We start from the raw sequence: 20,558 nt of genomic DNA, 5'->3' as shown, positions 1-20,558 counted from the left end.
ACTCCCCGTAGGTCCACATATTTCAAGGAAAAAACTCATGGAGCAGAGCAGCCAACAAGCTCCAAATTTTAATGCCATCCTGATGGCAGGTGAGGGTAAAAAACAATGCACCCACCAGAATTATCCCTCTATGCTGGGATGCTCTGTAACTGGCACTGGGGTCAGCTAGCATCAGGACCACGTTCCAACTGATGTACCTGCAAAGCACTGTTTCTGGTGAGGTTGTTCAAACACAATCCCTCCCATTATACTCTTGCTGCTTTCAGGTCCAAGAAGAGCAGTGTGGTGCTTGTAAATGAACAATCTATCTTGTGCCTGCAGATCTCAGGGATTTCACTAAATGATTCATATCTCCAACCTTGACAATATTTCAGGGGTTCCTTACTTTCCACAGCTCAAGACCTACAGCCACAGAATTCAAAGAACACTGCTGAATTTGTAATGTTAATATAAAAATGGGTCCCCACCCCTTCCCAAGTATGAAGTTTGGAATTCTACAACCCCCAACCCCAACTAGCATCACTCAAACTACCTTTTCTGTTCTGTAGAGCATTACATTCAATCCAGGGCAAGACCTGCCTTTATATCATTTACTTCAGCTCATAAGTGGCATGGAATGATCTTGGATGGGCAGTCTGAACTGGAGTGAACTTCACCTGCAAGGCACTAATGAGTAGCTAAGTTGCTGGCTTAAAACTTGAAGCCCCAAGTTACCTCCTTTATAAACGGAAGGGAAAACCTGTTATCAGGCTATCACCAAAGCACAGTCCATCTGCCTGAGAGATATTGGATTTGTCAGGATCCGTTCTATCTCTGCTATCAAAAAGGCTATGCCCAGTCGCAGTTTGCCATTTCAGCCTGAAAATCAGTACCCCAAGACTGACCTTAACTTGACCTTGTTTACTCTAGCAGGTCCCTGTCCTTCATTCCCCTCCCCGACTCTTCGGAAGCAGCTGACCTTTTAACCTGCAGCTGGCCATTCAAAAGCCAATGACATTAAGGAGGTAGAATTGACCAACTAGCCTGTAACTCTAAACTGCCCTCACTTCTGAGGACCTAAGTTGATAGTTAACCCTAAGACTCCCCAGTATGTCTTCAATGCATCATTCTACAATGCCACGTCTGGGGCCAATATCACCTCTGACCCGCAGAGAGGAAAATGAAGCTGCATTGTTCAGACTCCCCATCATTTTTCTCATACAGGAGATACCTAATTTTCCACAGCAGTATCTTCTGGCCCACACCCCAACTCTTGCCAAGAAGAGAGAATGAAATTGATGCCTCCGTACCTTTCTTCTTAAGAAATGCTCTTCTGGTTGTCAGCGGACTCTGGCGGACCCGGGAGTTTTGTAGAAATTTCACTGCTGTTGCGATCTGATTAGGGTGAGGGGATTGGAGAAACAGAAGAGAGACAAGCTCTGAGTCAGGAACATGTAAAATCCTAATTCTAAACAACACACCCTGAACTAGAGCATCAAGCTATCAAATCCTAGGTGTAGATGGGCTTCAGACAAAAGTTGATCTGACCTTGGGATATGTTCATATCTGCGACTCCAGCTTGGAGAGAATGGTACAGCTATTTCAACTAAGAAATATTTCTCCCCAAACCTCTTCTCCCAGAGGAAACCCTGTTTAGCTACGAGCAGAGTCTCTATTTGGATGCTCAGAGGTGACCAAGAATCAGGTTGTGCCATCCTTAGCTACACGGACAAACACAATCAGGAGTGATGAGGCATATCACTGAGGCATAACAGGTGGTTTGCAGCAGCTGAGATTGTTGCAGGGTGTTAGGAAAAAATTCAAGGGTCTATTGCAAGTAAGGAGACAACCAGCAGTCCTCCACGCTGAGATGTAGTCTACATGTCTAGAGCTATCTGAGCACAAGAAAGGCAGATGACTTTTGATGTTTTAACCTTTGCCTAACCCAATGTCTCTGTTTGAATTCTAAGGGGCTGCTGCCATTTCTTCCACTGTGGTACCTACTGCAGGCAATAGGCAAGACCCTCTTGTCATTTGTAGGTAGGAGGTTCTTTTCCATGTCCCCAGTCACAATACCCAACCAAAGGCACCAAAAATTTTTGGTTTTATTTTCCAGCAATTTACCTGTACAAGTGCATGGTTAGCTTTAAGCTTTACTGTGGTGGATTGCACATGAAACTCGGAACTAAGGAATATAATTTCACCAACCGAGAATACAGAGGGGCACGGAGCTGGTCCATGGGCCAAATCAGACCTACAGACCACCCTGCACAATGGAGCCAGTGCACAGAGGTGGTCTGGCACAGGTGCCATGTGCAGCATGCACCCCAAACTGGCCCTGTACCAAGCAAGAAGCGCGTGCCCCAGACGAATCCGAGACACACAACGAGCACTGCGGGTGGACGATAGGGTTCTGTGGGCCGGATCCAGCCTGTTGACCATATCTTTGACACCTTAGAAGAGGAACTTTGAGGTAACTTAGGACTCGGGACCCATACAGCCCTACAGAGTGAAAGAGCTGGAATGACACTGACTGGCACACACAATAGATGCATTCTCTTAAAGTGAGTTTAGTGCCAACGAGAGGTGCCAATTCCTCTCTATCCGCAGAGAGGTAACAGGACAAATTCCTGCAGATACTCTTGTCCTCTTCCCTTTCTTGAGGAATCAGCTTTAAGGATGACAGAGTTCACTTTCCATGGCCTGTTTGGTCCCTGGTTTTCTAACGGGATTATAAACAAGGAGGCCTTTTTGTGACTGATAACTGTAATGGTCCTGCTGGTGAAGTGGGCAGAGCTGAGGCCACCAACTGCTTTCACACAGTCTGCTGAGCACAGTAACTTTGGGTCCATGCCACTCAGGACTAAATTTAATCTAGGGACTACTTTCCATGTCCCATTATTAAATCCAAACTGTCCTGTCCCATGCATGGTACCTCCTTCTGTGCTGGGGTAAACAGCTAATATGCTTTTATAAAAAGGCAGCTGCTTTGGATGTAGCACAGAGGAGAATAACCAGCCTGAAGCAAACAATACTTAGGAGATATACACATTATATGAACAGGTGAGAGATCACTTCATCCCTGTTTAGTAGAAAATGGACCTCCATAAATAAGGGGGAGAAGGATGTTTTTTCCCCATCCCTGAAAGACGGCATCTGTATTCCCTGTAAGCTATGGTAGGTGTCAGAGGAGGAAAGAAAGGATTTGCAGGTTTCCTGGAGTTCAAGCTACAATGAAGCTTCTCGAGTTTAGATCTAAATAGGCTTTCAAAACGTTCCACGGTAAAAAGGGAAAAAAATAGAATACACATATTGAAATGACCAAGTTTCACCTTGTTTTTGAATCCAGCCCTTGAAATATGCATTTCTGGTCAGAGAGCAAAGTTCTGATGGGTTTAATGGCACTTTCAATGTACTCAGTGCATTCCATCAATGTTGTGTGTGTTGTTTTTTTTTTTAAATTGCATCTCTTATTTCTTTAAATACATTAATCAGGCTAGTGTAGGCAAAACGGATCCATTGGACAATGCAATAAACATGAATTATCATCTATCCAACACGCATAATGGCTTAAAAATACATAATAGCAGGTGTAGTTTAAATGATTAGTTATTACACCTGTGGTGGGTCTGATTCAATTGGGGAAAATCATCTTTAATAGGTTAAAAGGTTTAGATCACCAGGCTTCCCTTAAAGTGGCTGTAGAGAGGGTATGATGGAGTACGCTGTCATTACTAATTCATTTAAGAAAAACGTGGGGGATACAGCAAAGAACAGCATAAACGAGCGAATCCAATTTAAACATCAGGTAAAGCAGAAAACACCTTTTAAAAAAGCATGATAAATGAATTTGGAGGGGAGATGAAATTGACATATTTATTTTAACGGGAATTTGACAAAGTCCCGGCATACTTTCAAGTTGGGGGAAAATGAGCAGAGGTGGGTGGGTTGGGTTTTTTTTGGTAAGTTTACATTCAATAATTTTCAGTCATAAAGTAATACAGCAGAATACCCCACATAAAGTACATTTTCATCTCATTTACGTGCACTTGATCTGTCTCTTTGGAAATGCAGGCGATAGGCAAATCGCGCATTTAAACGGTACTGATATCACTACGCCGGATGCCAGAAACATAAAGCGCACCAACTAATAACTTTAGGATAATGTGCTGAATAAGAAAAATGCCCAAATAAGCAGACACGTAGATGTGTGAACATATCAAAACACTTCCTTCTTACAATAATTCCTTGTTTCTTTGGGAACTCTTCCAGGTTCCCTCCTGCATTCAGCAACTAGTAACAGAGGCAAGTAGCATAAAAGGTTTGGAGACCTGAAATTCTATAAGGTCTAAGATTCATATACAAATGTTACCAATTTTTTAATTGTTTTTAAATCTCTAAGATATAATGCCATACTTTTTTCTTGTGTCATTTTAAACAGAACCATTTTAATGTTCTATTGATTGTCACTGTTTATTGGAACACACTTTTGTTTGGAAAAATGAAAACATTTCAAGATGATTCATTTAAAAAAAATAGATCTCCCCTTCAAGGACTAAATTGTTTAAGCTCTTTCCTGTATCATTCTTCTTCTCTTCCCCTAAAGGTCATAAATATAAAACAAAATAAAATGACCAGCCAGCAGCAAACTTTACAAAAAACCCGAGTCCCCAAACTGTTAATTCCTTTTCACAAGAGTCTCACGTTCCTTTAATTTATGTTCGCCTCAAGAGCTCTCCCCACTTGTTCACCTGAAATATCTTTATTTGGGTAATACAGCTTCTTTATATAAACGACTTATGAAATCATTCTGGATAGGTCAGTGTGCCAATCTTTTAAAAAACAGCACATGAGGATGTTCTATCTTCTAAGGATTCTCTTTGCACAAACAAGGGCGAATGCAGTCCTTTAAAAGACAAAAAAAAAAAAGCCCCACTTTGCAGTCCTGGGTATAGATGAAAAATCATGCAGCAAATATAATTCTGACTCAGCTGGTAACTTATTGTTCCATACTATTTCTGTAACATTTGTAACACTTGACCAAATTTTTCTAGCATTAGGACACTGCCAAGCAGTGTGCATCACCTCACCCCTCTTATATCAGATTGCAAGCTCATAGTAGCCAAGAGACCACATTTACCCATCTGATCACAGTCATTTATTATTTTTAATGAAAAAATATTGTGTTCAGTTGTTAAAAGGGAATTAACTCCCTAAACTTGCTATCCTACCAGCCCTTCTGCATCGGGGGAACGATACAGAGACACACTCTTGAATGGCAATAGCGAGGGGAGAACCCTGCATTAGATCTTGCCTAATCATTTGATTTTCTAATTAGAAGATGAATGCGACTATTCATGGGTTATATTTGTGCCTGGCCAAATTACATAAATTCAGGCCCAATATTCCGCCTCAGCGTCAGAGATGTAAAACGGAGACGGGAACTTTATTGCAGATGCTGTGAGAGTGTAACAAGCTTGGGAAATTCTGGGCCAAAGCACTGTATTTTGACATTGCAGCCAAGGTCCCTCACCCCCAAACTGCTTCTCGCTAGCATTTGTGAGGAAGGTGAGGTCAGCCCTCATTGTTATTACATTCTCAGAAACAGGGTTGTTACCCAAGGAACCCAAGCTGCTTATTCAGCTGCTCGCAGGAACAAAGTAAACCACTTGTATTCAGAAGAACAACGCAGGGACAAGTGCTTGTGTCCCCCACATCCAGGCAGCGAAAAAAAAAATAATCAGCCTAAACATTCACAACTATGCAGGCAGATGAAGAGAGAGAACCGAGAGTCGTCAGGGGTGCAGTGAATGAGAGCTGCGTTAGATTCCCTAACCCTGGGAACCCTCCGTGGGATATTATGGAACAGCATTTGTTGACAGAGTGAGACTTCGGGATGACCTGTGAACCAAAGGTTGGGTCTGAATTACATGCTGCAAGAGGTGATATTTTGTCTCTCCGAGCGGATCTGTAGCTGTTTAAATGCAACGCTTCTTTTCATTAAGCGCAGGCGGCACAGGCCATGAACTATGCACAGATAGTTTACATTACATGTACGGAAGCAATCAACACTGGCAATATATACGATGCATGTAAAAGAAGTTGAAATTTTTTTTTTTTTTTGAGTGTATTAACAAAAATAATATGGAAACAACAAGAAAAGCTCAATCAATTTTAGCCAGGGTAAAAAGCCATGGCTACAGGGCAAATGGACTGATCAATACATTAGCCTCTTGCAACACCCCCCCAGCATACAGCTCTATGTTTGCAAGGCTCAGAAGATTAAATTGTCTGTGAAAGGTTTCTGCACTCCTACTCCAAAGGAGATACCCAGAATCCTGTTAACAAGCGTCAGGCTAAAGCCAGCTCAAGTTTTAACAAGGGCTGACTTAAAAGCCTGGCATTGCAATGAGCAAGAGAACCTTTTCAAACAGAAATGCTGCGTTTTAGTAAGAAATCAGGGCTCTGTCAGGACTAACTTGACAAATATGGTCATCGGTGGCACAAGGAAATAGTTGCAAAGCAGCTGTTAATCAGGGAAACGCATCGTAGAACGCTGATGCTAGCACTCATGAAAAAATGCAAGGGGCTAATTATGAAGCTATATATCTCACTAAAGAGGCACTGCTCCTTGAGATTCCAGGCAGAGCTCTCTCCGAGTCAGGGTCCTGGGACACTACGCACATACTGAGCTCTGTAATCCAAGCTTTCTGTTCCCAGGGCAAACCCCACCTTTTCCTAAATCAGGGTTCAGGGGCCAAGGAGACCAGATTTATGCCTTCCAAAAAACTGCTTGTCTTTTCTAATCAGGGTATGTGTAGACCACAAGTGAAAGAAATCGCATGCAGACACTAATTTACATTTACCTGATGCACAAAGCTCTCATTTGAACTGGAGTGAAACCCTGGAATTACTTCCATGCTGGTAGCACCTAGATGCCCCCAGAGAGAACAGGGCCCCATTCTGCAGCATCTCTACAATCACATATTAAAAAGGTAGCTCCCCAAAGTGAGCAGACCAGAGAAACCTGTGTGAACTTACTCAGAACTTCTGTGGAACAGCATTAAGAAAAGATCTCACCCAAACAGAGGATAAAGAAAATTGAAAGGTAAAGCATTTCACAGGATCCATAATCTGAAAGAAGGCAGGGAAGAAAGAAAGAAAACAAGCCCCAAGTCAGATTTAAATCAGGGATCCTGAACTGAAAAGAAAGCAAAAGCAGTGAAGGGTGATTAAAGAAAGGGTAATAAAATCTAAAATCCCAAGTCCCGAGGACCCACTAGAAAGAGTTCTGTGAATGAAATCTAACCCAAGAATGCCAACATAATAAAAACCAGGTGAAAGGTAGAAAAGATTATATGCCAAGGAAGCATTTATCACCCGGCTTTCAATAATACTGGGAAGAGCAAGGCCCCCTGAAACTAGAGGCGAGTGTGGGGAGGGGTTGGGGTGGGCAGGTGGATTTCCATTTGATACTCTGAGAAAAACCACCCGGGTGGCACAAGAGGAATAACCTTGGGCTGGACAAAGTTGCCGGAGCTGTGCCAGAGCAGAGCCAGTACTCCCCCTAGCCGAGGCCCAGGGGAGGCGCAGGCTTCGCCACCGAACGCAGCCCAAATTAAGTGTTTTCACTCAGTGGAAATGAAATGTTTTGCAAGATGAAACAGAAAGAAAATTGAGGTTTTAGGTAATTACTAGTTGGCATTTACATATCACAGGCTGGTTCAACACCTATTCATTTTCCTCTTTTATTTTCAATTTTTTAAAATTGCTCATTAAAACGCACATATGACAGGGACGGGGGGGGAAAAATTACTCTTCCTCTTTTTCCCCGAGGACTACAAAATTCAGATCTACTTTAAATACGTTTATCTATAATTATCACATACAAAAAAGCCCTGCTTAATTTACATCAAGAGGGTGACCAAAAAAAAAAATCAAAAAAAAAAATCAATAATAAAGCTGTAAAAAATCCCAGCTGAGATGTCTTCATCTCCCCTCACAGTGTCCAGACAGTGTCAAAGGCAGGGGACAACCTCCACTGAGCTGAGACCCACGGCACTGTCAAAGTACAATGGAACGGCTTAAAAGGAAGAAGTTGCAAAATCTTTTGTGTCCCTGCTGCCCCATTCCCACTGATCTGAATCAAAGCCCTGTAGCTATCTAGATATGCTTCATGAGTCTATTTCCCTCCGATTCTCTTTTCCTCCTCGATTTTTATTCTCATCTCACATACGGAGAAATGAGACCACCTGACCCTCAACTTGACAGACTTTGTTTCTGGACTCACCTCACATATCCTCCAGCTGATCCGAATGGCTTGGCCTTTCCACTCCTTGCTCACATGAGCATCAGCCCGCCGTCCGTTCACCCAGCCTCACCATTAAGCTTCCCCTGCAGCAGGACTCAGTCTTTCTGCATCTCTCTGCCCCATGGATTTTCCATCTGGTTTCCAATTTTCCTCTCAAATTACTTTCTCGTTCACATCCATATCTTAACTTTTCTCCGCTCTTCAGCTTTTAAAATTTTAACCATGTAAATGTATTATTTAATTCTGCAAAGCATTTCAGGGTACGGTTTGTATGAAAAATGCTATACAAAAAGTTTTATTGTATCATATGTTAAGGACATAAAACATCCCTGATAGAAGTGTACAGGAGCTGACATGATGGACTAATATATTTTAAGGTCTATTGTGTAAATATGTATTTAGGGAATTCTAAAGCATGGTATTATTGACCCAAGTCTCTCTTAAAACACGGTGATATATGGAGTAAAAGCCCTTATGAAAAAGTAGCAACTTCATCTGTGCAGCAGCCACCTTTCAGAGTGAAATATCGCTGCCATCTTAAGTTTTTTTGGGTCTGGTTAAAACCTAATGTACTGCTTGCCAAAATTTGACTTGTTTTAAAGAGCAGCGCCCATTTTAGATTTGCAGAAAATAAAATAAAAATAAAACAAAATAGCATTGGAAACCAGGATACACATTTTAAGAGAAATGCAAACCTAAATGCAAACCTAAAAACTGTCAGACTATCAATATGTGCATGCATACGCATGTATATATACAGACTAAGAGAATGTGCTGTCTGGCTCTACAGATACAATTTTGTACCCTCAGAAAGGATTCTGTCATCTGGATGAAAATTTGTGGTCCCCAATTCCACTCAAAATTAACTTTTACAGACAAGCAATAAAATGCCGAGAAAACCAGTTTCTAAAGAAATACTAACAGTTCTTTAATTAGAGTGGTATCAACATGTGGTACTACAGTATGCAGGATTAGTCAATAAGCAGCAAACACCTTTAATTCTAGGGTGCAAGTATCAGAGCATTTTTAAGGGGCAGAAGAAGAGTCTGGAAGGCATCATATTGCTTTTGTCCCCCCCCAGAAGAAAAATACACGTACTAAATACATAATCATACTTTGGAAATCCCCTTTTTCCCGTGTTTCTGCCTTGATTTAGGCAGCAGCTTTCCTATAATTGCTGATGCCACCAAAGGAAATATAACATGATGGGGGGAAAAAAAGAGATGACATTTGCCATTTCCACTGCTTTGAAATCCAACCGGCAGCAAATTATTTGAAGTCCTATTTAGAGGGAGAAAACCGAGATAACCTCAATGCTGAAAGTGCTGGATCATTATGGGTAGACGGAGATCACTAAGTCTGTGCTCCCAGGAAACAGGTGAAGGGTCCAGCTTCAAAGTTTAGGCGATGCCAGCCTGCCAAGGACAGGTAAGGGAACTGATCTAATGGGGCAGGGGTTAGATGCAAGGAATAGGGAGAGGGATTTGATTTCTTCATTACACAGTCTCCCATTTTGCAACTCTTTACAGTAGCCCCCCCACATTAATTCCTCTTCTGGTTCCCTTTAAACCTATCCTTTTCGCAGAGGGTAGCTCAGAGAAGACTGTGGCTCTCTGCTGTAAAATTAATGAAAGTGTCAAGCTGTTAAGCTGAATCACTCCAAAGGAATGTAATGACTCAGTGTCCAAGATGCTCACTACAGGGGAACAACCGTGAGACTGCTCTGTGACTCCAGGACTAAAAGTATGTATAATATAGTCATCAAGGCCAGCTGATGGCAACACCCCTCAGCTCTCACTCCTTCCCACTGCCATGCTCAAAGAGTTCAGTTCCGACAGCTTTAAAAGGCGGTTCCTTTTATCCTAGCTACAGTACCTTCATACGTGCAGAGGGGGAAAACGATAACAACATATTGCCTCGTTCTTTTAAGTGCAGGGCAGAGAAGGACTAGTGGAACTCCATTCACGTGCTGTTGAACTGGGGGATGATTAAGTAGAGGGGACACAAGGCTTGTGTCATGAATAAGGACGAAGTACAAGTGGTAACATTATCATGGCATGTGTGATTCTGAAAGGCTCACCCAAGATAGATGGATCAGAACAAGATAATTGTTCAGATAAACTTAGCTCCCTGTGATTCCATAAATAAGAAGCTGGCTGGCTCTTTCAAGATTCCCTTGAATTTAACCTAAAATATACACGATTTCTGGAAGCTGCCACCAAATACGTAACTCTTGTGCACTGGAGAATCAGCAATCCACAACTCCATGAACCTACTTTATACAGAACTCTTCTTGATGGACCCTCTAATTCGTGCTTGAAGGAGCCTAGTAACTAAGTGTTTCTTTGTCATAACAGAAAACGATGAGACTGGAGCAAAAATAACAGGGTTGTAGTTGGGATTCTTCTACCTGAAGGTAATTAATTAATCCATGGGTACACCTTTGCCTGCATCTCAGAAAATTCAAAGAAGACAGCGTATGCAGGAAGAGAGGAAGGAGCTTGCGTTGCTATAAGAAACTGGCAAACAAAAGCTTTGATGGTGGAAACAGTTGAGAGGCTGGAAATAATGACAGGTGCACAATAAATCATGCAAGGCACAACAGTTGGGAAGTGGCGCTGGGAAGAGAGGGGTTCAGACCACTGAAAGACCTCGATATAAATTTAACATTTACTTAGAGTGTAAGTTGTTTGTGACAAAGATTGACTGCTTTGTTCTGTATCTGCACAGCGCCTAGCACTGGTCCAAAACCAGGCTCCTAGACAGTAACCGCAATACAAATTGTAACAGAGATTAGGCCGACTCTGCACTTTGTTACTGCTGTTAATTGTCCCATTAAGAGAAAACTGAGCATGGGTCTGAAAATACGGCTGACAAGAGCTGACTGATCCGAGTCAAGAGGCTGGTGGGATAATTTGATTGATGCCAGTTCAGCCATGTCACCAGTCTTTGTTCTGTTCCCAGAGGACAGGTGTCCACATCACAAAAATGCTTCTTCAGAAGTAGCATCCTCTGTGAGCAGCTTTAAGGGAAACTGAACTTCCTTTTTAACCTTTCCAGGATGCAGCCTCCAGGAGGGGGCAAAAGCATGGGGAATGCTTGAACTGCTGCTGTCCACACCATAAATATTCAACACAGACGACTTCATTTTCCCATGAGATTAATCTGGAAATTTTCATGGTTGGTACATTCACTTCTTAAAGAAAACCAAGCTGATAGATGTCACAATATACCCAAGATGAGACCCTACCATTACAGATGCACCTTATTCACCTAGAAACCCGTTAGCAAATCCCCACCATCCAAAATCAAGCTCAGATGATGTCCAAGGGAATTAATGCTACCAAGATTGATCCTTGAAATCTTCAGCCCCACACAGTTTTGATACAGAAATCTTGGTCTAGACAAGAAGACACCATGAGCAAACATGGAAACTACAAAAACAATGTGGCTTCTGGTTTTCATTTTTCTTAAACCTTGGAGCAGTCAGCACATGTCAGGGATTATTACAATTACACTTTTTGCCTACTAAAAAATTAATAAACAATTACCCGCTTCAGGAAGAAAACCACTACCAGCCTTTACCTACATAAATGCTGCAGAGAGCATCAACGCCCACACTGAACGCTTGGTCCATATTATGGTAAAGCTAAGTGACAACAACTGGTCCACGCTTTTGCAGAGCACTGGCAAAACACTGAAAACCCAGGACCATACGACTGCGGGGCGTCAGCCCAACATTCAGAGCTATTTTTTCCCCCCTCTTTGTGACAAAAGAGAAGTAGCTTGATCTTTTCTACTTCCCTGGCCCTAGTATATTACTGGGTTTTGTATCGACCTTCCTGGTAATCTAGGGGTACCCAGGTGTGTTTGCACTAAAAGGTTTCCAATTTTCTTTAGGAAAAAAACTAAACTCCACATATTTCTCTCTAAACAGACTGGTACTACTCAGTGGCCTCCCCACCCCAAATCAATGGTAACCCAATTCAAATGCCTTAAAGCTCTGTCTGAGAACTAGTGTAGAGATCAACGCTTTTTATCTGAAGGATTATGGATCGCTGCTTGGCTGAGTAACACACCCAGCTGCTCATTTAAAAATACTGCAAAGGGCCTGAATGCTTCTCTTTCCAGCTTTCGGTTTTTAGAAAGCACCGTCGAAACTTTGTCCCTCTTGCTGTCATCCTTTGCTGCCAGCCTGTCCTGCTTCATGCTTTAAATACACAAAGATTTATTAACCTTTACAGTAAAAACAAATAAAATAATGATGAAGTAAAAACGCGGTGATGTAAGGGCTGCAGCTAGCACCATTTATCTGTGGAAATCCAATTAGCGCTCTAGTGGCAGAGATACCTGGAAAAGTGCTTACAATCAAATCAAAAAATGATACAAAAACATTAACCTGATGGCTAAAAACTCCACATTTAAACATTTAAAGTAATCAAGGCGCTTTTATTGAGTATTTTCTATATTTCATTAGGCCCCAAATTGACGAGGAGCCCTAGAGATGCATTTCCTGGGCTTCTGGATCCTCGAACCAAATGCTCGACTTTTTGTTTTGAAACCAAAAAAGGAAAGAGCATTTCTTGTAAGAATAGTGGGATTAAAGTGGCTCTCTGCAGCAGCAATATCAACAGTGAATGCAAGCACAAGTGCCATGGAGCCCATCAAACCTTTCCTGGTTTTGGCACTTTCATTCTGGCCCCACCCTGGCATTAGCCAAATGATCAGCTACTAGACCCAGAAAATGTTGTGGGGGATACATGTCCTATGAGATCCATCATAGCTACTCCGTGTCTAACATTATAGGGTTTGCGATACCATTACCTTCAGTCTGCATCTCCCCCATATTAACTACAGCTTTCCCAGACCGCTTACTGATAGCAAAACATTATGCTTGCTTCCCATACCAATTCCTGAATGCTGTCTTTGAGCTTTTCACAGAGGAGTTGACTATACACCTGGGGCAGATCGCATTAAATGCAAAATACAGTGTGCTGAAATTCAAAGGATGATCACACAGGCAAAGCCATTCCAGTATGGACACATGCACTTAAATGTAGCAGCCTTTCCCGAACTGCTTCGATCATCAAAAACCTCACAGAATCACAGAAATTATAGAAGGAAAAAACCTAACAGGTCATCCCCCTTCACTCCCAGCTAGCACACAATCGTTGGCTGCGGTTTATTTTTAATGCTCTGTCTAGTCTTCTTTTAACAGTCCCAAGCTCCCTAACTATCTCACAGTCTAATAGATCACACTGTCAGGAAGTTTTCCTGATGCTAACCTTAAATTTCCCTTTCCTAATTTCCCCCCATTAGTCAGAATTAAACTTAAGACTTAAGAATGTCATATGGACACTTCTGGTTGTAAATATCTGGAACTAGAAAATAGTTATTTCCTCCTCTTACTGTTCCACTGGGCTGCTACCCAGGCTCATATATATTGAACCGAATGGCCCTATGTGTGGTATTCTCTTTCTGCAGAGAATATTCATGACTTAGCTTTCAGGTGCCTATGAGTACAACCAGCCTTCAGGGAGCGCATTCTTGTGTATTTTTACCCCCACATGTTTGGTATGTAACAAATTATGATGAGGAATGTGATACCTCTAGATTCTTCTGTGAAAAGTTTAAATTAAAAAAAAAAAACCCACACCATACCAAAGAGATTCAACATAGCAGCATTCAGCAGTCTTCCACCCCCAGGTTTAGTGGTGATGGGCACTGTTTAAGAACCCAGGCAGAGAGAAAGAGAGACCTCTTATGCTAGTTTAGAGCATAAAGTTTGCTGTTATTCTGTATTGCAAGTGTGCAAATGTTTTAATAATACAACAAAATCCCCGTAGACTGAAGGAAACATGGAAGGGTAAAATACAAAGATGATTATTGTCTTTTGTGAAAGAGGGAGAGAGAAAATAAGAAAAAGAGAGAGGAAGAAGATAGCAGGGTGGAGGAAGAAAACAAGCTTTCTGGAGTATATCTGGAAAAAACTGGAAGAGAAATCATTAGCAAGTCCATAGTGCATCTACAGTGATACAGTGCGGATCAATTCATTTAATGCTGCCCTGTACATTTACAGAAAAGTACCTTTGATATAATAAAGGCTCATAAACACGCAGAAATTGGGTTAGACCTGTTTCGAATTCCTGCCAAACAATGGTTCAGAAAAATGAAGCTCTATTTTAATTAGCTGGACTCACGAGTGATTTGATAACAGCAGATGCTGTCTGGATGCTTTCAGCTTGATGGGCTCCACATACATGAACTAAGAGTGGCTTTGATGCAATTAGGTCTCTCTCTGCTCCAACATGTGTCATAGAATCAGTGGCTGCATGTACCTACATCTTGGTATACGCAGGGACTCAAATTCACTGGAAGGAGAATGAGAAGTGACCCATTCTACATTAGGCAAAAAAAAAAAAAGGGGGGGGGGAGGGCCTTGAGGGGACATACAGAGTTCCAGCAGCTGGAATGAGGAAGAGGAATGCTTCAGAGCACACTGCCTACAGACAGATATGAAAGCCATAATATGAAGGATCCACTAATTTCTACTGCACATCAAGTTTGCTGCTGGCATATAGACTTTGCAATCCTTGTTAGTCTCAGGTGTGCAAATCTCTGCCACATGGACTGGCATTTCAGCTCATAGCACTCATTGCGAAAACCAGTGACTTTGATTCAGGAGGTCCCTTCCTGTCATGTGAACCTGGGTTCCTAAAAGATACCCCATAGCAACACCTTTCATGAATGAAGGGGTTTCTATGCAGCAAGGCCACAGCTTCTTTCCGGAGTGGTCTCCTGGACCATCACATTTGGCAGACAACATCTACCATGCCTGACAACGCACTGACACCTCCTTAAACCCCTTCCTTTAAGCTGATCGGAATACCTCCCTCAGTGGCCACAATGTGCATGCATCTGCTAAAGGACACATGTAATGTAGGAGCTGTTTCAATGCATTGGGGACAAGGCTAATAGGAGGCCTTGATTTGTTAATTATCTGTCAGTTTGTCACAGCTGGGCTGTAAGAAGTGGGTGGGGGAATCTTTCTGCTCGGTTCTATCCTTCCCTAAATGCCGAATTAGGCTGTCAAAACCTTCATCCCCACCACAAGAGGCTCAGAAGAAGAGCAGGGCTATTCCTCCTCTTCCTCCCCCTCCCAGCAGGTGCAGCTGCTTCAGACATCCACCCTCTCACCACTTCTCCCGCAATGGCCAAGCCATGTACACAACGACCTTCACACCATCACCACTGCGCCCAGCTCAGGCAAGGGCCGTTAACAAGCCTGAGCACCGTAAATCAGGGATGAAATCCCAGTGCCAAGAGAGCAGGCAAGAGGCATTTATTCTGCAAAGAGCCCAAAAGACATTGGCTGCTTCTGAATCAGCAGTTCAGGAAAGGGTTCTGGAAGGCAGGAAAGTTGGCCCCTGTGACAGTAGAGATACGCTGAGATACAGAGATAAAGGGGTGCAGCAGGGCCAAGATTCCCTTTATTCTTACATCTCTGCCCCATGTAATCCCCTAAGCAGGGGGCAAAGGGTCCAGGCTGTGAAATGGGATAAAGTATGCAATACCCCCATGGAGACAAAGCCAGCAAAGCGGAAAGCAGGCTTTGACACAGCATTAGGATTTGCTATAAATGCTTCTGCCTCTTAAATCCAGCTAAATGTGGCAGTTAAACCCTGTGAGTCTAGGGAGATCCCCAACCTACTGTTCCTTCCCCCTGAAGGCTCTATTCTGAGCAGCTTTTCACCTAGTTCCTCCTCTGCAGGCCCCAGACAATAGACTACACCTGCTGCAGGAGATTCTCCACTGCAGTGCACATGCCCACTCCAGCACCTAAGTCACCCCACCCTTGCAGGTAGAGGAGCTGCAAACACTATTCCACCCACACAAGGACCCAGTCCTCTTTGGGACAGGGAAAGCAAAAGAACCCCATTCAGAGTACTTCTCCCTAACTACTGCCTAAGCCACTCTCCTCCTTTAGTCACAAGCACCCTTTTGCTTTGACGTCTTTTGTTCGAGGCCCCTTTAAAGCAGTAGCACCAGCATCCTAATCTTTTAGAGAGGGAAACAGGCCCTGAGAATGACTTGGCTAAGGCAACAAAGCAAGTTGGTGGCAAAGCTGGAACTAGAACTCGGGTATCCTAAAATCTACCGTCCACCCTCACCACTGGATCAATGCTGCCGCCCTGCAGTCAACAGGGCAGCCTAAAAGCTTAAAATACCTTAATGCTCCCCTACTACTACTTCTCCATCTCAGTGATTGCCACCATAGCTACCCCTGGAATGTCACATAATTGTGAAAGGGATGAAGAGATACTCCATGCATTTGGGATGGGGAGGAGATCTGTTCATCCACAAATCTTTCCATTAACATATTTGAGAAGCCTTGATATAACCAACTGGTGTAGCTAACACAGAAATACTTGGGGCCATCTAGAGATCTGACTAAAGTGAAACAACTCTCCAGTTCTTCTCCCGTCAAGCAAAACATATAGATTTAACTTCCAGATGGCTGCAGAGCTGGCATCTGGAAGTGAAGAGACTTTAAGGAGCTTGAGACTTTCAACAGGAGAGAGGAAGTGTGTGATAATACCGCACCTGCTTGGGGTTCTCTTGCCACAAAACATTGGAAACAAGCTCCCAGCAGATCCTGGGGGGTCACAAGGACCCCTCTCCCCAAAGATCCAGCAATGCATTATCAATACAGCCAGCCTAGCAGTAGGGGATTATTTGCTCCAGACCTCCTTTCATAAGTCTGTCTCTCTTACATCTACTTCCCCATCTCTTCCTTGGCTTTAGTTATAGCATGCTCTAACTCTTTAGATGTAATCTGCATTGTGTGTACCTGTATGTGTACACACACACTCCCCTACGCAAATGCAAACACTCACACACACGGATGCAGAAGTTCAGCTTCCCATTTAAAAAATAAACCAAGGGGAATTGAACAAATTCTGCCAAAATCTGATTTCCAGAATCTGGTTTTGCTGCATTCTTGCCCACAACCTGCAGTTCTGGGTACCTCCTTGTTATTCCTCATGAGCACAGCCCTCTTGAAATCCAGATTTCTTGCATCTATAATAATTATCAGGTGCCCTGTGCCAGGCTCCTTTAATTAACCAGTCCAACTCCTCTCCCTTTACAACCAGGCTAAGTTCTGTTTTTTATTAACATCTGGCACCTCAGTATCCAGGCTTAAGCAGGACACCTTATGCAACTTTGTAAGTGGTACTGTACAGGGCAAATGACCTCCTAAATCAATTGCCTGCCTGCTTTCCTGTAGAGATGGCAAGGACAGCTGAGCTCCAAACCCACAGAAGATGCAATGAGGGGCTGCTCCAACACCTTTCAAAGCTAATTACACCACCAGACACGACACAGCTCAAAGTCCCGAGGAAAACACTTGGCACGAGGAGGACTTAGGTGTGCCAGTTAGATGCTGCTCTAGCGGATGAAGGTGCTTCAATGCAAAGAGGACAAAAGTAAAAACAGGAAGAAGCCTGCAAACAGTCAGTACGCTGGAGCCAGAGACAGCTCTGAGTTTAACCTGGCCCAAGGCTGAAGGGAGGCAGGAGGGGGGCACTACAGTCTCCCCTGGTCCTGCTGCCTGGGAATGGATGTCGTATTGGCAGATAAGCCCCAAATCCGTGGGGGCCAGACACAAAGTCATTGTTCACACTGCTTGTATATAAGGCTGGTTCTCAGGTTGGGCCCATCTCCAGGGGAATTAGTGGATCAGAATGTGTCAGTTTAAGAAATGAATTCCCTCTCCCACCAACACACATGGAAGCCCTGTGCCCTACCCCACACGGTGCCACGACTTCCCCTCCACTCTCCGGCTGCAGCAGCCCTGGTAGTCACTGTCCACCTTTTATTTTTACATGTTCTCTTTCCTTTGCCAGTGTCACACCATTTTCAGATAAACTGAAGCTCTCCTGCTATGGAGACAGAAACAGCAGAGTTCATGTTGCGGGTTGGCCTTTTCAGGACACTGGGATTTGGGGAAAGGAGTAGGGAAGCAGCTGGTGGAGAAGCAGCAGAGCTGGCCACCGTCCTGGGATTCCTCAGGACAGCCGGTCACTGTAGCTCCGCTCCGCAACTTCCCCGGAGAGTTTTCTCAAGGGGAAATCAGCCATCAATCTTGGGGGACACAACTTCCAGGACCGTTCCTTATCTCAGAACAGCCTCTGCCACGAATTCCTGCATGCGCTTTAATGTTTAAATTATTAAATGCATTAATGTATTTACATTATTCAAGTCTTATGTGCATTTTTCTAAGATAATTTATGTATAAGAGTTTGAATGTCCATGACTGTTAATGTCTACAACCCTTCCTGTTCATTATTGATTCTGGAAGGAAAAAAAAAAAGTCAGTGTTTTAATGCCTTATTTTTAATGTATTAAGAGTCTGAATAAGTGCATTCTCTTTTTTCTTTTGTAATTTCATAATTTAAGTAGTGCATTTATTAAACTGACACAGTATGAATTGTGGTGAAGTCTGGCACTGGTCCATGCTGCCAACGCAGCCCGACCGACCATCACGCTGCTCTGCAAATCAAGCGCAAGCTTGGCTCCTCTTACGCCAGCTTTTACTCCCCACCTGAAATCAAAAGGAGGAAGGGGGAGAACTGAGGAGCCTTTCCAAAGTGAATGTTCTTTACTTTTTACACTGTTTTGCTCTCTTTCCTACTTGGCTTATTTTTTAAAGCAGATAAAGCAGCCTTCTGTGGTTTAAATACTTCTGTTTTAATACAGACCTCTTTTCAGCTAGCTGAAAGTAACATATGTGCAACTGCCACGTATTACAGGTATAAAAACGACTTACTTTTCTACATCACCATCCTACCCCAAATAATGCCCCATCTCTTTACAGCTCTAAAAGGCATGTTCCCATTTGTTGTTTCACACACCAGAAAAATAGTTTTTTGTCTACAAACCTCACAGCTTTTTAACAACAACTGACAAGTGAAAGTCAGGGTCTCATCACCTGCTGCAGAAGCACAGCCACTTCTGGAGTAGAACGTGGCAGCTATACAAAAGCATGTGGCTGCCCCACAGGACAGTTGGGACCAAGAACACTACAGTAGCCAAAAGCAACCTCAAAGAGCGCAGGCGGGCAGGATGTAATTGTACTGATACACGCCCACATCTTCACACAGAGAATCGTGGCATAGCTACACATCTAATACAAAAATTGTGGGCAAACACTTAAAACGCTTGCAGCCCAAAACTAGGTCCAGTTTTTGCTGCCAGACATACCCCACTGCCAACTGCACTTCCATGGAGCAACACTGACACCCAATGGCTTGTTAGCTTAACCTTCGGACAAGTATTCCCTGCAAAGAACCCCAGAGATACCTCCAGCAGCTCCATTTCCTCCATCAATATGGTAGCCCTAACTCAATCACCCATCAAACAGCTCATCAAGAAACTGAACTGCTGAGGGGGGAACGTGCTGTATGTAGTCACTGTATGTAATTATGTGTGTGTGCATAAGCTAACACAGTATATTCTGCATCATTATAGCCTTGCCTGGCACAGTTGCCAGAGCGAGCATGAACACACACGCGCACACATAATGTATGCACAATACTGTGCACATGGACTTGGGAAAAGCGAGAGAACAGCGAAAGTTGCTGGCTGCTGTTTTAAGAGCTGACTCTGCCATTTCTAAGGTTAAGTTTGTGTTTTTTTGCTACTCATTACCATTCTTTAACTGTTACAATTTATATCAGCATATAATGTTAAATAATTACAGGGAGCGGAGCTCACTCTAGTGAGGATATAAACGCGCTGTGGGATTCTACAGATTTAAACAAATAACACTCACAGCAGGGGGTGAGCAGATGAATTAGCATTAATATCCTGCCTGGGAGATCCCAGTGCAGTGCTACTGCTTAAATACAGATCTTTTCTGTAACAGTCAATATGACAGCTACTACCAATACAGCCCAACACATTTACCAGTCAATATACCAGCTGCAGCTAAAAGAACACCCTTGTAATAATCCATACAGCAGCCAGCTCCAATAAATAACTTCCCTTTAACAGTCTATATAGCAGCCAACTATATTAAAACCTTCCCTTTTAAGGTCTATACGATAGTCAGCTAAATGGAGGAACTGGCATCCTTCTTGGCAGCCTCAGAGAGAAGCCAAGCACTGAATGGGCCAGAGAGACTGAGCTCAGCTCTTGTCCCTGGAGAGGGTGGTCCCTACTATACAAAGCTTGCAATGCTACTACCCAGGCTGCATACACTCTG

The 20,558-nt window shown here is 43.1% G+C and overlaps 1 protein-coding gene across 1 annotated transcript in view; it reads right to left on the bottom strand.

Moving 5' to 3' along the window:
• Nucleotides 1-20,558, bottom strand: part of PEX14 (peroxisomal biogenesis factor 14) — an 88,682-nt gene that overhangs the window by 44,786 nt on the left and 23,338 nt on the right. The window contains exon 3 of the mRNA XM_014610404.3: nt 1,290-1,374. Within this exon, the coding sequence (XP_014465890.1) occupies nt 1,290-1,374 (85 nt within the window). The remainder of the gene's footprint in view (nt 1-1,289; nt 1,375-20,558) is intronic.

Source organism: Alligator mississippiensis, chromosome 13, assembly GCF_030867095.1.
Source record: "Alligator mississippiensis isolate rAllMis1 chromosome 13, rAllMis1, whole genome shotgun sequence".
Classification (NCBI taxonomy): domain Eukaryota; kingdom Metazoa; phylum Chordata; order Crocodylia; family Alligatoridae; genus Alligator; species Alligator mississippiensis.
The sequence above is the reverse complement of the archived record's forward strand: the minus strand, read 5'-3'. Positions and strand labels throughout refer to the sequence as shown.